Below are 23915 nucleotides of genomic sequence, written 5' to 3'. Positions count from 1 at the left end.
GGGTCTGTGCAGTGTCAAAGAGCTTGGAGAATATTCAGAATTTCCACGCATGATGGAGCCTATAGCTTTCAAAAGATAACATACCTTAATAAAATTCAATTTATTGCCAAAACTTTTACTGTTATAGCAGCCTCAATTAGCATCCTCACTGGCAGTATCAGGAATTAAGGGTGTAATGAACACAGCTCTTCCTGACCCTGTCAAAACCCATCCCTCAAGGTCAATATTAGTGCATGGTGCTTGGGCTGTACAGGGACATGCACGTGGTCAGTTCCTGCTGAAATTCCCCTGTGAATGGATAAAAGGTTTCATTGCCCTCTGCTGAAAATGGAGAGGCAAATCCAGCATCATTTGTTAGCAGAAAAACCAGCCTTGAGCTGACAGAAATACTGGTACAGTGCATCCTTGAGAGCTCCCGAGGCAAAGGAAATACAGTGTAATTGTGGGTCCACTTCATGTGTTAGAAATGCAATTCCAGTTTAAACCTCATTCTAAAAATCTGCATTAGTCTTTAAACACAGAATTACTTTTCAAGATTACACAGTAAAGCTTTTAATTTTCTTAATTTAATTTTCAGAACTCTTTGATCGTACAGCAGCGGAGAGGCAACTACTTTCTTGTTCTCTCTTTTACCTCTTCGTTTAATTAAAAAGTTTTATTGTTGTCACTCTCCAGGAGAATAATAACGATTTTTAGAATAAAAGGAATGTCATTCACACATGAAGTCATGCTGCTTCCTAAGTAAAAATGATGCTAATATAAAACAGATATTTAGAAAACAAAGACATGGTCCCCATCCCAGAAAGGTGGAGGAGTCTCTTAAATTAGATATTCTTAACTGGATGTATTTGTTATTGACATACAAACATTTTATTTCTTGCCTGATCTGAAAAGATAATCTTGTTGTAAAAGGCAAATGATTATTAATTCTAATGTGTATTTTAGTCTGTAGAAATGTTAAATCTTTAATAAGAAACTCTGAGCACTAAGCAATAAGGAGTCAGTCTCAAGTCAAACCTCAGGCCTTTGTAACTGCTGTGTTTATGGATGTGTATTTATATATCCGTGTGTGTGTGTGTGTGTGTGTCTGTGTGTCTGTGTGTGCCTGTTCCTGATCAAAGCAAACCCATTTGGTTCTGTGACTGCAAAATAAGCTTTATTTGAATTATTGAACCTTGAGATACAAAGTTACATGAAATAACCTAAATTAAATCCCCAGAAGTACAGATTGTAGACTAGAGTACATCCAATATTTTAGCAACTTATTTTCAATGTATTTGGTGTTGGCCTTGTCCCTGCTGATGAAATGCATATATACATAAATAAGTGTGTATGCTTCTGTATACACACAGGTTTTTTGGCTATTTTCATTCCAAATTAAACATTTACTTTGCAGGAATGATTTTTACTTTGCACATATTCTGTACAATGCACATTTTGATGTATATAGACCTGAATGTTAAGTGTGTGTTTTTAAAAGTATTCTTAAAGTACAGCTGGGATGCAGAATGACAATGAAGGACAAGACAGGAATTTGGGATTATTTTGATAAATAGAAACCCCTGTCAGGAATGGAGTTATCCCTCAGGCATCTTATAGGTAAAATTTATTCTGCCTTATGGCCTGGTGATGGACTGCATGACCTTTCAGATTCTCCTCCGGCCCTATTTTATGATTCTGAGATCAATTCATTTTGGCATTTGACAGCTGCTGTACATAGGCTATAGATGATTCCCTACCTTTAATACTTTTAATACTTTTTTTAATTCACAGATTTTGCACTTGAAACATTTTAGTTGCATATAAAATGTATTCTTACTTAAGATGGAAAAAATAAAGGATATGGGTTTCATTTGGCTGTTTAGCAAAGGTATTCTTTCCAGCCTAAAATGTGTTACAATGCTGAATTTTTATGAGAGGTTACAAGGCTATAAATTAATGCTCTTTAGCATAAAGATATCTCCAGGTTTATATGCAGTTGATCCAATGTTATTCCCATTAGTGTTAATAACTGGGAGATAATTCACTTCATTCAGAAAATGAAATCCTGATTCTTGAAGTAGTTTTAGTGACATTCAGCCTGGAATCAGATTATTCTTTACATCATGTTAAAGTCATGGCAAGGTGGTCCTCAGCTTGCAAGTGTAATTTGTTCTCACAAATAGGTAATCTTGTTAAAATATTGTCAGGTTAATCAAAATTGATTTGCGTGTACTAAACCCAGTGAATGCTAATAAAGTATCGGGTTAGGAAGCTTTAGTAGCAATTTTAAGTCTTTGATAGTTTCCCATTTTTCTTGGATGGAATGACTCACTGGATTTGTGGAAACATTTTAAAACCTGAACAGCATTCCGAGGCTGGATACAAATGCACCACAGACTAAAGCATCTCCTTTAGAAACACGTTTTCAAAAACCTGGGACTGTGGATCACTGTATTTGTTATACCTCATATGCAATGAATTGTTTTCCAAATCATGTGAGTGCTTTGTGGTTTTGCCACTCTGTTATTTGTAACTTCCTTGCCATTTTTTACAAATGATGGTTAAAACTATATTTCAGATTGTAATTGAAAGTATTACATGCTGTATCTGTGGTGTAAGAAAATGCATTTAGAACTTCTGTACATTCCATTTGAAAGGTAATTCTGTGTAATTATGAATTTGTTGGAAGACACGGTGAATTTTTTTAGTAATTTTATGATTATCAATATGGGGTATATGGGACATTGAAATGACAAAGAAGAAAAACTTTCTTTTTCCAGAGCCACCAGGAGCTTTGCACTCTGCTCACACCCTTTAAAACTTACAACATCTTATTTTCTTTCAACAGAAAGCTTTTCTTTACAGACTACGGGAATGCTGCCAAGGTGGAGAGATGTGACATGGATGGAATGAACAGGACGTGGATAGTAGACTCTAAAATTGAACAGCCTACTGCTCTTGCACTAGACCTCATCAATAAATATGTGTACTGGGTTGACATATATCTGGATAGCGTGGAAGTTGTTGACTATCAAGGGAGAAGGAGGCACACGATAATTAAAGGCAGACAAGTAGGTATTTATTTGCAAATTAGTAAAAGTAACAGTATCAATAAATAAATATACATAATGCTAACAGCTGCAGGAATTTCAGATTTTTTTTCCCTTTAGTTCAGATGTGTTGGGTGTCAAAAGATCCATCTGCATATTTTGTTTTATTTGCACTGTAGCCCATTTTGCAACCTGTGGACTTGCTTCCATGCAGTGTCTCATTAACAATGCACAATATAAGTCACACTTCCCATTTTAAAAGACTTCAGGAGGGAAAATATGGGGTGATGGAAAGGTGCTGGGAAATAAATCATTAATGACAAGATGTCCTTACCTCTTCAGGAAGGAGAGATTAACAGGCACAATAACATAAAAGAAATAGAATAGCAAAAGCCACTCGCCCATTCAGACTAATCTGAATGCCCTTAGATCTTATTTTGTTGATGGCAATGGTGTTTTTTTCCAGCTGATCCAGATGTCCAGAGTCATATACACAATTGCTGAGACTGTATGAGTTTTTGAGCAGGAGTATTTCAGTTTGGAGAGTGGGATAGCAAGCAAGGTCGCAAAGAAAGGAAGAATTCCCTGGCAGTTGTGAGATTTATGTAAATCAAGGGAAAATTAACAAAGACCAAACTGTTCTAGTTCCTGCTTGAACTCCCAGAGCTGGAGTGGGCATCATGTTTAGGTCTGCTTCTTCCTGAGGTTAATCAGGGTATGTAAAAACATGCAAACAGAATAAACACTTTGCCTTTTCTGCTGTCATTCTTTGCTTCCAAGTAATCACTGTTTGCCAAGAGACAACTGATTAGAATAGCTGTCCTCTAAAAACAGGCAGAAAATGTGACAAAAAGCAGTCTAGGTCACCTGACTAAACACCAAACACTTTCTTACTTTTTACCAGCTTACTCCCAGTCCTTAGCCAGTTCTGGAATAACAGGTGTTTTTTTTTTCAGGTAGCATTTTGGAATAGGTACTTTACAAAGGAAAGTAATTTTCAGAAACAACTGACAAATACTTCTACAGTCTTGTAACAGAGTTGTACTGGTGTCATAGCAAAGATGCTTGTTTTTTCTCTTCTTGCTGAAATTTCGATCAAATAAGGACACTTTATCAATTTCAGAGGGATTGTTTCTCCTCTAAGCTAGCTAAGAAAGGAGCATGAGATCTGTGTCTTTTAATAAGGCTGGTGTTAAAAAGCTTGGCCTCTCAGTTGGTCACTGCTGTCACAAAAGGTATGGGTTGACTTTCCACTCCAATGAAAGACTGGTGATTTCATGAGATTTTGTGCTGCTTATACATGATTTAGAATGACTCTTTCTCCAAGTTACTCCTCATTAGTCCAAGGAAACAGCAGATGAGAAAGCTACTTGCAAGAAGTTTTAGGGAATAAAGTTTATTGCACAAGTACAAGCAATTGTACACCAAAAGATGTGCTTTCCAAATGATACTGGCTTCTATGATTGATAACCTGGGTGGCTTTCAAAGGACGATTCTTTGTAGCAAGCAACATTTCTACTCATGCAGGAGATATCTGGAAAGCTTCCTGAGATGTGAAAAACAACAAATGCATAAATCAAATTCAAATAATTAGGTCATTATAAAATGCATTGGAAAAAGAGTCACATAGTTTTAATAGAGTTAATATATAGAAGCTCCCATGGGAGTTAAATTAGAAAGACTTAAACTGAGTACAAATGGAAATAGGGAAGAAAGGATTATAATTCAGAGGAGAATTCTACAATTTGGTACAGATGTGTCGCTATTTTCAAGGCTGTTTTCCATCTAACTATAATTAGGTTGAATTTCTGTTGGATCTTAATCAAACACTTTCATTAATCTCAATTATTATTTCTTTTTCTGGGTAAAGACAGAAAACAATGGCAAGATTTGACCAACTGGGGTGGTGATTTCCAGAATGCACTGAAATTCTTGGTGCACGATGGGGAGGGGGGGTTGGGGTTGTTTTTTGGTGATGTATCTCTGAATTTGTGAGTGAATGAGCTAAGTAAATACTTTATGGTGAGCAGTTTATTAATTAATAATATATTCAGCCTATGAATATCTGAACATCTGCCAACAAATTCTCTTTAATTTGTTCAGCTTTCAAAATTGCCAGTGAGACATTTTACTTTTTCTAAATCTATAAATCAAGCACAACCTCTAGATTATTGAACAACTCATGTCTGAGCTGTGATTGTCTAACTAACTAATATTAGGTAATTTTTAATCAACGTGCCCAGACACATCACAGATAAATACAATTTTAGAATTCACTTTTTGAGAAACAAACTTATTCAAAGATACCAACGCAAAAGGAACAAAAAAAATAGCTAAAGGAATTTGTTAATTTCTTATGTATTCACTTAAGAAAATATTCAGCAGGTATATCTTGCATTATTTGCCTTGATTTGATTATAATTTCAAAAATAGATCAATTACGCCTATAAACTGTGTTTTAAAAATATCTAACTTTATCATATTTATTAGTTAATGCTAGTTAACAGTAGTTAATTTACCTTAGTTAGTTAATGAACATTAGTCAATACTAAAAGCAGCTGTTGAACTTAAAATATGCTGGAGTTTTTAATTTAGAAGACAGAAACTGGGGAATTTTAAGAGTAAATTATTTGGGACTTCTAAATAATTTGAATTTTCTGCCTTTCTTGTACAAAGCTTTTCTAATTATAAACTTCAATCTACATGAATGTGAACTGTACTTGTAGTGTAGTTTGTGTTTATAGTCTATAAATATTTCCTGACATAGTCAGAAAACCTTTTGTACACTTTATCCTGTGCAATCCACAGTAATGTTTGATGTTCACAAATCTTAGATATGCCTAAAATACTGAGCTAAAATAATGAAACTGTTTTTTTTTTTTTTTTCTTTTCCAGATTAGGCATTTGTGTGGTTTGGCAGTATTTGAAAACTATTTATATACAGTTAATTCAGATAACCTCAGCATTTTACGAATAAACAGATACAATGGCAGTGATGTTCAGGCTCTTGCTAGACTTGACAATGCTAAAGAGATCCGTGTGTACCAGAAAAGAGCTCAAACTGCAGGTAAGCTCAAAATTACTCTTTCTAGAACAACATAAGACCAGATATTAAGGGGTTGTGTGGTTGAAGTTCTCCCAGAAAAATGTATCAGAAGATGGAGTGAAAATTTGTCATTGTGGCAAAACTCTCTGTTACTTTTTCATCTGCCCAGTTTTTTATGTGCTTGCTGCCAGTTTACCTGTGTCTCTAAGCTCCTAAGTGCTCTTTCCTAAGGATTCAACACCAAGAACTGCCAGAGAGCCATAGTTTGCATGTTGTGTGGCTCCACACTCACAACACCTCAAGAATTGAACACCTTCAGAACTGTTGGATATCCAATGCTGTCCACAGACTTGGGTCTCAGATCTAAGAGATTCTTGGTAAATCTGGGCCTCCTTTTCAGACAGACTACAAAACCTCCAGTGAGCTCCTGTCTTTGGGGTTGACAAAAAAGCATGGAGATGTGCTCAATTAGACTGCCTGACATCCAGCCCGGGAAAATGCTGTCAAGGTTTCCTTGGTTTGGATAAATATCAGCTTTTCCATCTGTGAAAGAAATCTTCAGTTTCATCTAGAATGAAAACCTTTTTATAATCTCAGAATTTTTGGTAAAGGAGCAATTTCTGAGGGCCATAGTCCTGTATGACTGTAATCATGGCTCTGTTCTGCAAGCAAAACAGCAGTGTGATTTGGGGGAACTTTGTGCAGAGATAGCAAGATCCAGGCTGTTTACAGCAATGCTTTATGAGAATTTTTTGATGTGACTGATAGCAATAAATCGTTGCCATGGCTACTTAGACAGAAAAGCCAACACATCAATTCTGGTGCTCAACGTCGATGTTACTAAACAGAATGACTGCTTTTAGAGAAGTTTTTGAAGTGGGAACAAACTCCAAATTGCTTTAGAGTGGGTGAACTAATTTTCACCCTATTGCTGAGGGCATTGATTTGCAGATGTCAGTGTCTGAAGGAGGCTGCAAAGACTCTTTCCTTGCTGTAGGCCCATCTCTTGTGCTCCTGAGGGAGTCAGAGAGGTTGAGTAGAGGAGAGATGTGAGCACAGTGTAATCTTTTATTACATCCTGTGATTACTCAGCTCCTCTTGCCCTTTGTTCACTCTGCTACTTCTTTTGTTTTGAATGGACATGTTTGTTGCTTGTCAAGATTCGCTGTAAAGGCTGTCTCAGCTTGGTGGAGTTTCTGTCTGCCTTTAACTGCATCAACCTTAAATCACTCGATTGCTTCTTTTAAAAAAACAATTCAAAAGCTTGAGGGAAAGGAGAAAGAACAGAAAAAAAAAAAATTAAGCTAAAATAGTCTTGGCCTGTTTTAGGCCAGCTTAGTAGGATAGCAAGGTAGATTTTGTTTTCTTGTCAGATTTGCCTTAAAGAGTTTTAAAAAATTAATTTTGATATATTAGTCTGCTAATTTAGAACCATGCATTTGAAAATATGAAATCAAGAGAAAGCAATTATTTGACTTCTTCAGCTGGATTTGTGTCCCAAATGTGCACATCTGCACCTCATCCCTGGAAGTGTTCAAGGCCAAGTTGGATGGGGCTCTGAGCAACCTGACCTGGTGAAACACGTCCCTACCCTTGACAGGAGTTTGGAATGAGATGGTGTTTAAGGTCCCTTCCAACCCAAGCAATTCTATGATTCTGTATATATGGGGAAACACTACAAGGCTTGTTCTGTTCTTTGGTTTTGGCCAGGTAATTGCCCCAGAAAAGTGCTGTTTAATGGAGCTGAATGAATAGCAAACTGTGTTGGCATGGGGTGCATTCTGTCCTCAAAAAACCCTAACCAACCAAATGAAGCAAAGCAACACAAAGAAAAGAAGTATCAGCTCCCCCAGGGAATCCCTACCCAGAAAATGCTGTGCAGTAGCTTATTCAGGGAGGGGTGATCACACACAACATTGGGTCTGGTTAGATAGCCACGAGATGGCCCTGGGAATACTTGTCTGACTTGGGTACCATCTTAAAAAAACCACCTTCCTTTGTAGTTATATTCTGGGGAAAGATGTATTGTGACACAAATTCCCTTTTTCTTTCTTTCTAAACTTTCTACATGCCGATGCATATAATTATCTTTAAATGGATGTGAATAATGCTGTTTTTCCCTCGCCATAGTCAAAAGCCACGCATGTGAAGTGGACCCATATGGAATGCCGGGGGGATGTTCACACATCTGTCTGCTCAGCAGCAGCTACAAAGCACGGACTTGTCGCTGCAGGACTGGCTTCATCCTGGGGAGTGATGGCAGGTCATGCAAAAGTATGTTATTTAAATCAAAGAGTCTGCCAGCCGTGAATATTCCAGGGTGTAGTTCTGGGTGTTCCTTAGTGTGCTTATCAATAACAATGGAAATCACATGAGCTGCTTGGGGTAAAATTTATTTTTAACATGTACCTGACACTTTGTTCACATACTCCTTTCATTCCCTTAAAATGATTTGATTTGGCTTAGTTCACCGAAGTGACAGATTAAACCCGGGATGCCGCTCAAAGAACACTAAAAATTATCACAAGTTTTAAATTAATCCTAGTCTTTATTTATATGTCATCCATTTTCACAGCTCACAGGTACTGGAATGCTGTTAAATAGTTTGTCACATCCAATTTCCACCCGTGCAATCAACTGGTAAGGCAGAAGCAAACTGTTTGTGTCAATAAGTCAAGCAAGGTTTTTCTCATAATCCTTTGAAAAGCAAATCTGATTTGTGCAACTGTGATTATACCTAACATTACATATACACAACCTGTTGGTCACCTACAGCCAACAGGAGGCCACTGAAAATTTTGGGGAACGCCTGTTTTTTATCTCATTTCTCAATCAAATGGTATTGATTTAGTTCAGGTGAAAAACATGCAGTTAGATACTCTGATGGATGCTGGTAGATGGATATACTTACCCTCAGTCAAACCTGATACAGTTTTCATTAGCAATTTCATAAAAAAACCCCAAACAAACAGAAAAAACAAACCTGAGAGGAAGCAGAGAATTTTAAGAGGTATATTGGTAGCATTAAGCCTCTAAGGATATTTATAAGTATATTTAAAGAAAGAAAGTAACTTTACTAATCTTCAGTTTTTGTAATTAACTTAATTCATTAAATTGTAAGCAATCTCCTGAGAAATAGGAAATATTGGTATCCATGTTTTGTATTTCAGTATGGAAGAACAATCTGTGTTGGTTTATTGTATTCCTTTCAATTTGAAAGAAATTTACTGTAATCTTTTGTGTTGTTTGGTTTTTTGTGTTATTTAGTGGTGGTGTTGTTTAAAAACTTCAGGTGAAAAAAATGGTGTTTTTTATTTGCTGGAGTTGTATTGTTGGATTTAATGATTTCTTTAGTCATGTTCTATATTACCCTGATAAATCCTAATTAATTGTAAAATTAAATGTCTACAGAGCTATATATGTCCACTTCACAGCAGATGCGGAGTTATTCTGTGATCTAGCACTGCTTTTCGGTGTGCACTTTTACACAAAAAAAAAAATTAGATGTAAGCAGCTTACTGAAGTAATTTGTGTTTTAAATAAGGTAATATAATTATCTGGATTTTTTGAGTTTAGATACCTCCAGAATATATGAAAGTTTAATTTTTAGTATCAAATAATGCTCCTGCTCCCCACTAATTGTGTCAGTTAATTAAACAGGGACTTTATGCACTGTAAAGAAGATTAGGCAGCATCAGTTGTTTATGTTTGTAATCTTTCTTTTGCAGGACCAAAGAATGAATTGTTTCTTTTTTATGGGAAGGGACGCCCAGGAATAATCCGGGGGATGGACCTGAATACCAAAGTATCTGATGAGTACATGATTCCTATAGAGAACTTGGTCAATCCTCGTGCTCTGGACTTCCACGCTGAAACCAATTACATTTACTTTGCTGATACCACCAGTTTCCTAATTGGACGACAGAAAATTGATGGCACGGAGCGAGAAACGATCCTCAAAGATGGTAGGCAATGCTAAGTGATAGTGACATTCAGAGATTCCCACTAAGGAGAAGCTGAACTGATGTTTACAGATAATTTAAAGTTTTATTTAAATCTCCCATGGAAAACAGACCCAAATTAGGCCTTGAGCAGAGCTGGAGATACTCTTTTTACAGCTTCCTGTTTATTGTTCCTGAGGGCAGAAATGTGAAGTTTGATAAAGTCACTCTGCCGTGAATTCTTACTTTGTCCAGTTAAGCCTGTGAGTAATTCCTGTGTCATAGATAGATATTTATTGAGCCATCCCACATCCTTGTGGACTTTATAAGACTTCTTCACTCCAACCTGTATCACAGTGTTGATTCTGGAGCTTATTCAAGTAATTTGGCAGAGTGAGACAGTCCGTAGTTCCTGAAAAGTCACTAGGGAAGAAAAAACATTGACTTTCCTGATGCATTTTCTATTGTATATGTGGAAGCAACAGGAACACCTAAATATCTTATAGAACCTTAATTAAGATATTTATACCATTTATTATAGCAATGAGAGAAAACACTGGCAGTTCTCCAGTTTCTGCCTCTCCCACTACACTGGTCTAGAATCATATCTTGTCATACTAAGTGCTGTTGCAGTGGTAAAACCTCTAGTTTGTCAATCCATATTTCTCCTTCCTTTATGGACCTTTTTCTGAAGGACTGCTTCAGCAGGAGGTAGCAACTGCCTCAGCTGAAATCCATTCTAAAGTAATTATTTTCTAGTCCTCAAGAAAATAAACAGTATGAATATTCATCTTAGCCTTCAGAGAGCTTAATATCTTTACTTGTATATTGAAGCTCAAGACAGGGAAAGTAACTAAAAGACCATTGTTTTAGCATACGGATTTTTCATTCCCTGTCATTCTTAACCCGTGTGTTAATCCATCAGTCTCCCAGAAGTTATCTGCACTGTGCAGTGATATGATGCTCTTTTGGTGTAAGGTCTCTCCTCAGAGTCTTCACAAAGATCCCTTCAGCAGCAGTTGCAAGGAACAGTGACAGGCTCTTTACCCTGCATATGTGATAAAAGGCAGCTGTCTGGGTAAATAAGGAATACTCAGCTGTCAGTTTGGTAATTCTTCATTTCACTGCGAGTATGGGAATGGATAATGTACATCACAGAACTTCCACTGCTCACTTTCTCCTACTGAACACACATTTCACTTTACAACAAAGTAATTCAGATGTGGAGCAGAGGAAGGAGCAGGCAATATGTAGATGTAAACATTATAATAGCAGCAAGGAACATACACACAACATAGCAAAACCACTAATGCAATACCAAAAGAGTTATGGATTTTCTGATGATGTATTATTGGTGGTGCTATTTGCAAAGGCTGAAAAACCGTCACTGTCATTCCCTCCTCCCACCCCCTCCTGCCCCAGGAGCTTACATTGTTAGTTTGAACTTGGTGTAGTTTCATAACTTTAAAGTATGTTTAAGGAACATTTGTTACTGTATTTTTCATGATTTAAAAAGTTAATATGGCCTCCAGCTGTAACACCTCAGCTTTTATTCTTGTCAAGTCTCAAGAACTCAGCAGGGACAGATTAAATCATTCCTTGGTGGAAGGTTACTACAGAAAATCAGGTGTGTCAGGAGGTGGTTTAATATTTGCTCTGAACAGCATGTTGCTAAGGACTTCTACCTGTGGTAGGTACCACTTCTCAGAGTAGAAGTTCTCATTTTTTGTGACTATCAGGTTTTTCAAGAACAGGTACGCTCACTCAAACAACACTGTAACTCAGATAATTACAGTTTGCCTGCACAAGAGCCTGATCCTACCACCTGTTGACTGGGAATTGCGATCACTGAGCACCTAACACTGCTGGAATTTGATTTCCCATATAGTTTCAGCTGTGATTTCATATTCTTCACTTTGGAAAACAAACTGCTGGGTAGTACTGATAACTATTTGACAGCCCAAAGCACAGCCTAGGCCAGAGTTGGCAGCACAACTACCAGAGCTGTGTGCTTCCACCAGCAACAGAAATTGTTATAATTAAGCTTTCAAACTTGCATATAAAATCAGTTTTTCACATTAAAAAAGGGAAAAAATTAGACATTTTTAAAGGGATCTAAATATTGTTTAGTTGATGTAACATAAATACAAACTCTTGGATTTTCTACTTGTCTTTGTCCCCCTTTGGTTATTTTGGGGTTGGTGTGAGCCTTAACAGGTTATTTACTGTAAATGCTAATAAAGATGATCAAGGGATGCCTTTTGCTTAAACGAGGCCAAAGTAAGTCTGTAAAGATCTTTGGATGCTGTTTAGCTGGCTGGTATAGAGCAGAATTATTTTTTCCTCAGTTTTTATGTTTATCTAGTATTTTAGGCACTATTAAGGTACATGATCTAACTGACATTGATGAGCTAAGCTGTTCTATACCAAATTACATGCTGTGCTTATAATGTGTTTCACATTTAAAAGCAGTGTGGCAAATTGTTGCTGCTAGAACTACAAGCTTTTAAAAATCTTATATCTATATTCAGCGTATTTGTAGCCCACATACTACTGTTGATAGTAAAATTCTGGTAGTATTTCCAGAATTACAAATGTTAACTTTTCAATTAGCAAGTGAATAATGATCACAATGGTATTTTGCTCTCTCATTCTTTTTGTATTGAATGGGCTTTACTGGTTTACTGTAGTCAAATCAATTTTGTTTAACCACAATGGCCATTATTTTGTTCCTGTTTACTACTTGTTGTGAAACCCATTTAAAAAGTAAGGAATGCATTTAAAGCTTTTAGATAGTGAAATAAAAGTGAACTCTAAACAATAGCTTCACAAAAATAATGAAATTTGCCTCTATAAGATTGTGCTGTAAAAATCTCCTTTATTTTTAAAACTTCCTGATATATTTAGAATCTAGTTAACGTGAGTTTTTTTTTTAACTTAGATTGTATTTAGTTTAGAAACACATATGCTCCATAAATCCCACAGAAGGCATGGTAGCTCACATGCAGTAGCTACTGTGTGAAACTGAATAGGTTTGGAGCAACAGGCTTGTAAATTTTAGAAGGTATCTAACATTCTAATCTAAACTTAGTTTTGCTGTTGATACCAGTGGAGTCCATATTTGCACTGTTTTGTCTCCCAAAGAAGGAAAGAAAGCAAAACACTTTCATTAAAAAGCTGATCTTATTAGTATAAAAACTGTGTTTAGCCCAAAATGACAGGGTGAGACGGAATAAAAATAAAACACGTTTTGAACACCTTGTCCTCAAGTTTGATTTTAGTCATGTTGGTGTTTTCTTGAGTTGGAAAAAACCTACTGAGACCCCTCAGAGCTTTAAAGGACATTTCTTTCACAACTGAGGGTTGTCTCTGCTGCCTGGTCTGCTCAGCAGGTTTTCTCCGTGAGCCTTGGGCTCCAGGTCCTTGGTGAAACATTCTGTTCTTTTCCCTTCCATATTTTGCACTTTTCTCAACATACTTTTTCACTCCAAGACCGAAGGCCACTCTCCACTCTCAGAAAGTCCCAACTGGCTCTGACATTTTCTTTTCAAAAGAATGTAGCAAAGGCACTGAGAGACTGAAAATAAAACCGACATTGTCCGTCAGCCTGGGAGACCTGGCTGAGGTGCTGGCACTGATCTCAGACACTGACTGACCCTTGGCTGTTCTGAATTTGGGGTGATTCTTGTCAGATTGGGTGGCTGCTGGGTTAGATATGTCATCATACTGTTGTTTCATATCCTGCAGGGTGCATTTTGACACCATTGCTTCCCTCAAGCTCCTTAGATCACAAGTTAAAATAGTTCCTCAAAAGTACAGTGATGTTTAGGTGTATCAGAAATATGGATAATGTTAAAACATGTTTTGAAAACTTCTCTCTTTTTTTCCCCCATAACTTTCTTACATCGTGTCTCACAGGATGTACTGTCATCTCTACACCCACGACTGATTTACTAAATTTAGGTCTAGTTTCTTAAGTGAACAAGGTTTAGTTGATAACTTCGCTGGGTACCAAATATCTGTAATATCTTTTGGACTTTCACAACGATTTCAAGTTAATTTGATGTAAAGAAAGGGAGGTCCAATTACAATTAAAATCCTGCAGGTGGTAGATTGTACTTTGGAGTAAAGTAAAGAAAGCAGCAAACAAAACCTAGCAACTGTAAAATACATCACAGTTTTATAAACATACATATATACATACATCTCCATGATGTTTAATTTAACATAAGCAATATGCCTGGAGTAGGATGATTGCACACTTGGAGTTACAGACATCATTAAAGCTTGAAAGAATCCTGAACTATTCTAGGCCTTGCTGACTTTTCAGTACAACTAAACTGATTTTTCAATTATTTTCTATGTTGTTGTCAAGAATTTCCTTCATTTAATGTACAAAACATATATATAATCTTCATTTTTGTCTTTATTCATCTCTGCTGTTTGTTCACTGCCATGTGCCCAGACAGAGTATACCACCAAGGGGAAAAGGCAATTTTAAAAATATGACACGGCTATTACACTATGAATTTCAGTAGCCCTCAGCTTCTTTAGTTTTCTGTTTTAAAAAATTGAGAGCATGCTGTCTGAATTATCTCTCTTCGTAATGGTTATTTTTATCTCTCTCAATAAGGGTTATGCTTGTTATTTTTAAATTTTAGTATATAATGCAAGTTATATCATAATTTTAATATACTTCAACATTATGTTGAAATGCGTTTTGCTTCTTTTTAAAGGGAAATTGTTATAAAAATAAAAAATGAAAAGTTTTGCAATGACGAGGTATTTGAAAACATTACAGCTCTGCTAACTTAAGAGGGGCTATAATATGATGGTATTACAATCACTAAAAAACATTGTTCAACAAAAGCACCAAGGTAATTTATCATGTTGCAGTGCTATTGAGATTGAAACAGCACCTTTTATAGATGCTGTTAATGCATCCAAGTGCATAAAAAGCACAATATTTCACTGTATGAGTAAAACTGTCATATTTTATCTTAGTGTGTTGCTGACATACCATAGGTTATCTATGGGCTGTAGTAAGCCAAAGGTTTTCTGTGCTATACTAAGTAGACTGTGGCTTGGTCAAAGAGCTTTGCATTCCAGTGCATCAGAAATAATTTTACCAATTTATTGTAGGGAATGAGATAGTTTTGGACACTTCAAGTTGTTATCAGTTTTTTTTACTGCGACAGCCTTGTGCAGTGTCCAGAGGGCTGGTTAGGGATCAGCTGCCTGGCAAAGGTGCTGCCTAAAGCTGGGTTGTGCTTCAGCCTTCACAGCACTGCAAAGGACAGGAGAGAATGACTAAAATTCTCCATATCTCACCCCACACACCTGGACTTTGAGATCTTCGTAAAAGAAAAGGCAAAGAATATGATAGAATAGAACTGGAAAACTTTTTAGAGACCCTATGCTGTCAGTTAAGGAATTGGGATAACGTGGGAAGCAGCAGAGCCTTGGGTAAGTCTGAGGGAAATCTTGTTGCTTGGGGCATTGTTTTACAACTTCTCAAATGGGGGAATCGCCACAGGTCTGTGAGGAGTGTTGTTAACTCATTTTTGTTGTGGATGGAGCCCTGCCACTGTCAAACTCCTGAGCCCATCAGTACATCCACTTGCTCTTTGCTCGTGTATCGCTCACCCTGGGAGCAGTTTGCTCATGCACGAAGCTGTGGGGAGCAACTCGGGCTGTGGTGTTTTGTACGGTCAAGAGACAATGGAACAAATGCTAATTGAATGCCCATTTTGCCTATTTTTTTTTTTAAATAAGAACGAAACTTGTGATTTAGGTAAAAGCAAGGTAATTTAGAGTACTAGAGCTGATCCTGGAACCTGTGCTTGATTTGAGTGTTAATTCTATTTAAGGTTAAAATTAAGTAGGATTTTATTAAATAGTGATTTTCCCAGGGCCACCTATGGTTAACATATGAAGACTTACAGTTTAATACACAAGTTGTATGACTAGTCTTTTTTGCAAAGTACCTTTAGCAGAGACTAATATTGACAGACACATCAGATGTGATTCAGATTCAAAGAAATAATCTAATTTACCTGTGTGGACTGTATCATGTCCGTTGTTTATATTAATGGATAATGTTAAAACGTAAATAATATTAATCTCTTACTGCTGTCTTCTCTCTCTCAACAGATCTTGATAATGTAGAAGGCATAGCAGTGGACTGGATTGGAAATAATCTTTATTGGACAAATGATGGCCACAGGAAAACAATTGCTGTCGCCAGACTAGAAAAAGCTGCTCAGAGCAGAAAAACTTTGTTGGAGGGAGACATGTCCCACCCTAGAGGAATTGTTGTTGATCCTGTCAATGGGTATGAAGCAAACTGATTTTTGTTTAATGATTGTCTTTATAGTGTAAATACAGAAGTGAATTTGCTTAGGATGAGGTTTGTAGAGTCATGTCATAATCTGGAATTCTCCAGGAGTCTATAATATCTGTAATTCCTGTCCAGTGTTCTTACCTGAAACCATCAGAAGAACATATCTGCTCAGCCACCACTAAATGTCTGTCCTGTTAAGCTCAATGTGATTCACCTTTTTCTCAAACAAATTGAGTGTGTAAGACCTGTATGAATTTTTAATATTAAGTGAACTTTATGAGGCTCTTCTTTATTTCTCTCCTTGTAAGTCTCAGCTTCTGAAGATAATTATACCCATATCCTTGTACACGTTGTTTTACAAAACTAAATGAGACAGGTACTTTTCATTACTTATTAGCATAATTAGTTTTGATAGGCTGCATAATAAAAAGAACATTAAATTAATGTGGTATAGTTGTGGTTTACTTAGGAATTCACAGTTAGATTTATTCAGGGAATTGTCACTAGAGAACAATGTAGGTGGGTAGTTTTTGCATGGCTGGATTGACTGCTGTTTTCCTATTACTAGAAAATATTTACACTACCAGGTTTTCTGTTTTGAGCATGTCTTTGAGTGGAAGTGACTGTGGAAAGGCTACAATTCATTAAGGTCAGATAGTGAGGGTATAAAATCAGACCACGAACCGTAACCACACCTACAATTACTTTGTTAAATTTTCCAGCTCAGTAGATACATGGCACATGTAATAGTGTATGAAGATGTATTGTCTGAAAAGGGCTATTATATAAAACACTTTCCTAATAAAATAGCATGTCCTTCATGGAAGCTCTTCCTGAGGGATAGCATTTATTATGGCATTTTAATTACGTTTCAACTATTTTAGTCTTGATTTAACCAGTGTAGAAGCATTAACTGCATTTTGAGATACAATTAAAGCACATTGATGTAAATGTCTGTTACTGTAAGCGTGTCTTAGCTTATGACATGATAACTAGAATAAGTACAGACAAAAAGTTAATGGAGAAAAGCTCAGTAATTGCTGTTGAGCACTCACATAAATATTTGTAAAACATATTTTGTCTTCCAGTAAAAAAAGTACCATGTTGACCTGCATCTGCCTGAGCTTCAAGACATATGCAGGTTTTATAATTCTGTGATTAAACCTAGTTATTTCAGTCAAATATGCAACAAAGTTTATGCGGCTCATGGATCAAAAATTGACTGATGTTCTTAGCGTATATTTACCAAAACATTAAAGGAACCCAAAATAACCTTCTAGTGGATGACTTGAAAAAGATGAGGGGGGGGGAAAAACAACCAACCAAAAACTACATTTGCATATCTGCAAACCTGTGTAACAATGGTGCGATTTTTCTTTATTTTTCCGTGTTCCTTATATAAAATAAAAATCAAATTATGATTATACAGAAGTGTATTTGATTAAATTTTTTTACCAGTTGATATCATATACACAGGTGTGATAACAAAATAATTTTTCACTTCAGTGATTCATTCCTTTGTAAATTCAGAATTTAAATTCCATTCTTCAAAGTGCAGACCCATTAAGTGTGTTAGGATCACAGAAGTTATTTCAGAAATGTAAACCTGGGCAAATAAAAGGTAAGGCACATCAATCCCAATTAAATCATTCAACTTGAACAAATAGGATCCATTTAGGATTGGTATGATGTCTTTACTCTGTTTAATACTTAATAACTGAAATCCTGTACAATCCTTTTACAAGTTCAAGTTGTGTATTTTAAATTGTTGAAATCACAGTTTTCACCAGCAAATTCTGTAATAAAATATAATAATCAGATTAATTCAATAATGAAAAAAAAATATTTAGAATGTATTCTGTAGTGTCCAGTAGAGAATAGCTCATAGAACTCATCTGAGCCAATATTGTAGATTCCTTAACAGAATCTTGCTTAACTTTTCCAAAGTAGGAAAGGTGCCTATTTGTCAGAGGGTTTTTTTTAATCTACATTGCTGCACTATAAACCATGAAACTATGTTAAAATTGCCTACTAGCTATTTTCCAACTACTTTTTACAGCAAATATTTCTAAACATTTTTGTGGTGGACAAAGTGCTCATAATAGTTTTCTGAGCAATTTGGCTGCTTTCATGTGGGATCTGAAGTTCACAGAATGTCAAAGTTATCCCTTGCCAGGTAGCTCCTAAGCTAGAGTGCAATTAATTAATGTATTGCAACTTTTTTCAATAGTATTAAGCATAATAAAAATTAGATTTGCATCATAAAGGCAAGTTAGACTAGGCCAAAAAAAAACCTCACTGCAAAAGTTTGAACTTTGTGGTAAAGTCAATACAAGTGTTTGTTTAAGGAAAAAAAAATCATAATTCTGGTGGGATTAAATAAGGTCTTAAGGAATTCTTTCACTTTCTTGGCTATTGGCCCATTTGATATTTGTGTAATTCATCACAATATAAGCAGAACTACACAAGTGTCACTTCAGCCACATCTACTACACAGGGAGAGTAAACACAGTTGTAGAAACAGCAATGGAGAGAAACATGCCAAAGTCAAAATTGCTCTGGCTTGGAGATGAACTGTTGCTAAAAGTCTACAATATAATTCACATGATTAAAATGGTATCTGAGTGTTCGTGTTTTTATAACTTAACAGATGGATGTATTGGACAGACTGGGAAGAAGATGAAATAGATGCCAGTGTGGGAAGGATTGAGAAGGCCTGGATGGACGGCTACAGTCGGCAGATTTTTGTAACATCAAAGATGTTGTGGCCAAATGGTTTAACTCTGGACTATCGTGCCAATGTGTTGTACTGGTGTGATGCCTATTACGATCACATTGAAAGGATATTTTTGAATGGAACTGACAGGAAGGTAAAAGAAAAATACTGCTGTTTTTGCCACAGGCAGGCTCTTTCCCCGGATTTTATTGTGCTATGTTAAAAATACTTCTCAAGGTTTTTAAAGTCTCCATAACCCTGAGGCATGTCCAGCATCATCTCTGCTGAAGCAGGTGATGTTGGCATTCTCCTGTGAGAGACTGTAATGCAGCTTAAAATTTTCATCTCCAGTAAGTGATACTAAACTTGATTATTTTTTTAAAAATCTATTTTTCTTGTGTGACAATGATTTATGTTTTGATTAGGCCATAAAGAACTCAAATCAAGCTACAAAGAGCTTTTTAGTAGGAAAAAAACCATTTCTTTGGCTCTGCCAGAGAGAGCCTTTTATTTAACTTGATAAGCTGGTTTTGATGAATCTCAATACCCTGCTTGAGCATTTGTGGTAATATGTAGAATGGCAGCAGTCAACAAGTGGAGGTAAGAGGGAGAGAGATTGCTTTAGTTTTTGCCTATTTTTTTGCCTATTCTAGCTAGATACAAGTCTGTGGAGAGGTTCTGTGTTGCTCTGTGGAAGTAACAAGCACAGAACAAAACATCTCAAAAATGGTTAAAGCTTAGACTGGAGTCTGATAATTTAAGAAAGGTTTACTGTCTGCTTCATAAAACTGATGACTGGTGAATAATAGGAAGCACCTGTCTTTACAGGTTTTATTTTTAAGTGTGTCACAGAATGATTCTGGTTGCTTTTGGAAAGTGTTTTTCTGTAGTCCTGGGATATAAATAAAATGCATAACTACTTGAATAAAATCTATGTAGCTAAAAAAAACTGGAAGATACTTGCTTTTGATGCTGAATCATTAGTTGTTAAATTTTAACCAAAATATCCTACAATTAACTGGATCAATCACATCTTTTATTCTGTGTCAGTATAGTGAAGATTTGGGGGGATGGGGAGGTCCTTAATTCCACCAGTAGCTGGTGGATTTTTGACTGATTGATGCTTTTTGATCAAAAGCATTTCACTGAGATGGGGAGTTCTGACCAAAAGGATTCCAAGCCCAAAAAGAAAATTTGAAGGACTAAAGAGAACTATGTTTGTCACCTCAAAGTAGTTGTATTTTTAGTTGGCTTTATCTCCCTGTTCCCTTGGGTTTGCTTCTATAAATAGAGACAAGGTAGGGCATCTGATGAACTGCTTCCTTCTCTCTAGAGGCAAGATAGAAATAGACTTTTGGGAATTAGTTCAAGCAAGGATCCCAGCCAGAAGGAAACTCATCATTCCAAACTGCAGCTGCCAAGTTCACCACATCTACATGTCTTTTAAATCCCTTCAGGGGACTCCACCACTTCCCTGGGCAGCCTCTTCCTGTGTTATCTGACAGTGGCCACTTACAGTGAATTTATACAAAATTTTTTGAAGTTAGATGTTGATGCTGGTGAACAGAAGGGCTTTGCACTCTTTACTTGATTTTATTGCATTAAGTTGTGTTTGGGCACAGTACTTACCTCAGCTTTCCTATTTCCCAGTTTAAGTTGTCTGAAAAATTAATAATTAATGATGCTCACCTACCCCTAATTACTTGCAGGTAGTCTACAGTGGGAAAGATTTGAATCATCCTTTTGGGCTATCACACCATGGAAATTATATTTACTGGACGGATTATATGAATGGGTCAATTTTCCAGTTGGATCTGCTTACAAGGAATGTGACACTGTTGAGAAGTGAAAGACCACCTTTGTTTGGGCTCCAGATTTATGATCCACGTAAACAGCAAGGTATTTACACAATTTCTCTGAAGGTCTGTTATAAAAGGATCTTCTTCCTTACAATCTCTTAGTATTTTGAGGTGACTAGGTGAACGAGAATAGAAAACCAAGTATGACTTGTGGCATGACAAAGATACTTTCCAGTGTTTGAATCCACTGATGTTGAAGCTGATCATCTCATAATTACTGGAAAGTGAATCATAACTTTATAGCTGAGTTTCTTCTGGGTATTTACATTGCTTTTATTGTCATTTTTTCTGGTATGTCCAAGAGATACTGTGAAAGTATCAAATAAAATGGGTAGCATATGTGCATTGGCTCATAGGCATAAAATATTGATTATATTTACCTTTTCTTAGACAGGATCTATGATCTCATCTCTTTTCCTTTTTAAATTTTCTCCCACATCCTGTCTACAGCAACACTGTATGTTGCACAGAATAAGAGTAAGTAGTTCTTCGAGAGTAGGGGAAAAATCCATAGTTGTAGCTACTTGTATCAGTGGAGAAATGAAATAAAGGCCATAGGTTTGCAAGTGGATGGAGCTTAGAAAATGAAATTACTACTACACATGTGAACTTACTAACATATTTTATAGAAGAAAACTTTGAAATCAATTTACTGCATACAGAGTTCAGAAAAGTTGCTGAATATTTGCTGTCTTTAGTTAAAGCATATTTCTAGTTAATATTTCTAGTCTGCTACCAAGCATAAAAATGAACATCAGGAGTCAGTACAAATAAAATACTGTTTAAAAGATCATTATTTATTTACTGCTTAAAAGTTTCTCCTTTTTGATACCATAATATCTAAATTTTGGATACCTAAACCAAACTAGTATGTGTAGTCCTGTTGTGCTATGTGAAGGTCATTATAACAGCATTCCCCTTATCACAAATGCTTTTCAGGGACTCTCTCTTACTTTCAAAGCCATGTAGAAGTATAGTTCATTTAGGGGTGTTGTTGGATTTGTTGTGTTGTTGTTTTTTTTTTTTTTCTTTTTTGGTTTGGTTTGGTTTTTTGGTGTCTGTTTGTTTTTGGTTTTGGGGGTTTGGTTTTTTTGTGCAAAATCTGCCCCAAAATCTACCCTCAAGTTGACCAAATTTCAGAATGCCTTGAATTGTATCTGCTAATAGAAGATGCACTATTTGCTTTAACTATTTGGTATTTCTGCTGCTTTAGCCAATACTCAGGAAGTTCCCTTTCTTTTTAGAAAAAAGGGGTATTTAAAAATTAATGCAATTGCTATTAGCTTCCAAATAAGCTGGCACCAGGGAGAGGAAGTACTACCTCTTAGACATTTTTGCTGAAAGAGCTTAAGTCTTAAGGGAGAGAATTTGGCCCATTAATACATTCTTTGTTTGAAATTGCAATTGGAATTTTGTTAGCTAACAGCAGCCTTTAGGATCTTCCCTTTTTGTCATGCTCAGTGAGGCTGATGTTGAATTTTTCCCAAAGGAGCATAAACATTTATTTTAAAGAAAGTCAAATTTTTTTTCCCCCCCTTTTTTTTTTTTTTTTTGTTGTTGTTTGTGTGTTTCTTCTGAAAGAGCAAGATCAAGGCTGGATCACATGGTACAGAGAAAACCATAGTAGTTAATTTTATGGTGTGAATTATATTTTATAGCTTACATGCACATACCTTAGAAATATTTAGCTCTCATGTTTTGAGGTTACTGTTTTGATATTGCTGGTCTTGTCACTGTCTACACAAGCAAAAACCATGTCAATTAATTTTGGCATAGTTGAATTGAGACTGGCATTTTTATTAGGGGTCTTTTACAGGATACTTGACTGTGCTAATCCTGTTTAGCTTAGCACTTTGTATGGTGAGATAAAGCTTTTGGTACATCCTTGAGGAGAGTTGTTTTTCACCGTCTCTGTATCTCTTGAGACATGATCCTCTTGTGGAGGAATGTGGGGTTTTTTTTCTTGCTTTTGGAGATTAGAATTCATCTTGTTTTCTTAGGCGTAGTCTTTGGGTCTCTATGAGAGACCCAAAGGGTCATAGGAGTTAGATTTACAGTCAGCATATGAGTCTGCCAAGCCTGTGGATATTTCCACTGCAGTGAAAGGGGAGATTGCTACTTATATGTAAATAATTCTTGTGTAAGTGCATTCACAGCAGTTAAAATAGCCTCTTTTGAAATCAGTTCATATTTTAACTCCTCAGATTGCAAAGAGCTGCTTGAGCCCTAGTCTGCTACTCTTCATGTTTCTGGTATGATCCTAAGTGTGCTTACACAACTTCAACGGCACTTGAGCTTATTTTTATAGGCAGGTACAAATGCAACAAATACTTCAGTGTATCTTTTAAATGAGAAGATTAAACAAATGTGTATGGTTGCCATACTTTTTTTTTTTCCCTGAGAACGATGACTGAGATACAATTACATTGTTTTTTTTTAGCTCTGGCCTAATTTTTAGCTAATTAAAATGAAATCAGCCTAATTTTAGTCACATGTAAATGTCAGGGCAGCAGCTGTTTTAAATGCTGGCAAAATATGAAAAACGTGATAATAGCTTTGAAAGTATTTTAAAATTTTTGGGACTATTTTAAGAACACCCATATAAAGTAGCTGTTATGAACAGTAGTTGAGGAAATTTAATTTCCTAAGCACTAGGTAGCTTTAAAAGTTCCACAGCTTGTTCAATAAAGAGGCTTAACCTATTTGAACTGCATTTTGGGAGACATTTTAGCCTAGGAGTCTCTTCAGCAAGACTGATTGGACTGAAGATCTCATTGCACCTTCAGGTTGAAGACTTCACTTTATAAACCTTTTTATCTAGGATCTCTTTGCTTTGACTCCTGGTAGTTCCGTATTCCTTGTCATCATCCTCTCTTTTATCACTTACTTTGCAAGTAACCTACTGAGCTGTAGTTTGTCATCCCAATTATGAGGTTAAGTAGGAACTTTTATCTTCAAGAAGGAGCAGTTGACTTTGA

General features: G+C 36.2%; 1 protein-coding gene across 8 annotated transcripts in view; it reads left to right on the top strand.

Annotated features, from left to right (window-relative positions):
• The window catches only part of LRP1B (LDL receptor related protein 1B), a 669756-nt gene that overhangs the window by 417315 nt on the left and 228526 nt on the right, over positions 1-23915 (top strand). For all 8 annotated transcript variants that reach the window (XR_005565475.1, XM_027748979.2, XM_027748987.2 and 5 more), the window contains 7 exons: positions 2831-3053; positions 5928-6099; positions 8209-8352; positions 9807-10043; positions 16173-16353; positions 19013-19232; positions 20788-20977. Coding sequence is in view for 7 of the 8 variants with exons in the window: in XM_027748979.2 (XP_027604780.2) it covers positions 2831-3053; positions 5928-6099; positions 8209-8352; positions 9807-10043; positions 16173-16353; positions 19013-19232; positions 20788-20977 (1367 nt within the window). In the remaining variant the exon portion in view is untranslated. The remainder of the gene's footprint in view (positions 1-2830; positions 3054-5927; positions 6100-8208; positions 8353-9806; positions 10044-16172; positions 16354-19012; positions 19233-20787; positions 20978-23915) is intronic.

Source organism: Pipra filicauda, unplaced genomic scaffold, assembly GCF_003945595.2.
Source record: "Pipra filicauda isolate LSUMZ 115617 unplaced genomic scaffold, ASM394559v2 scaffold47_size6085603_pilon, whole genome shotgun sequence".
NCBI classification, from domain to species: Eukaryota; Metazoa; Chordata; class Aves; order Passeriformes; family Pipridae; genus Pipra; species Pipra filicauda.
The sequence above is the reverse complement of the archived record's forward strand: the minus strand, read 5'-3'. Positions and strand labels throughout refer to the sequence as shown.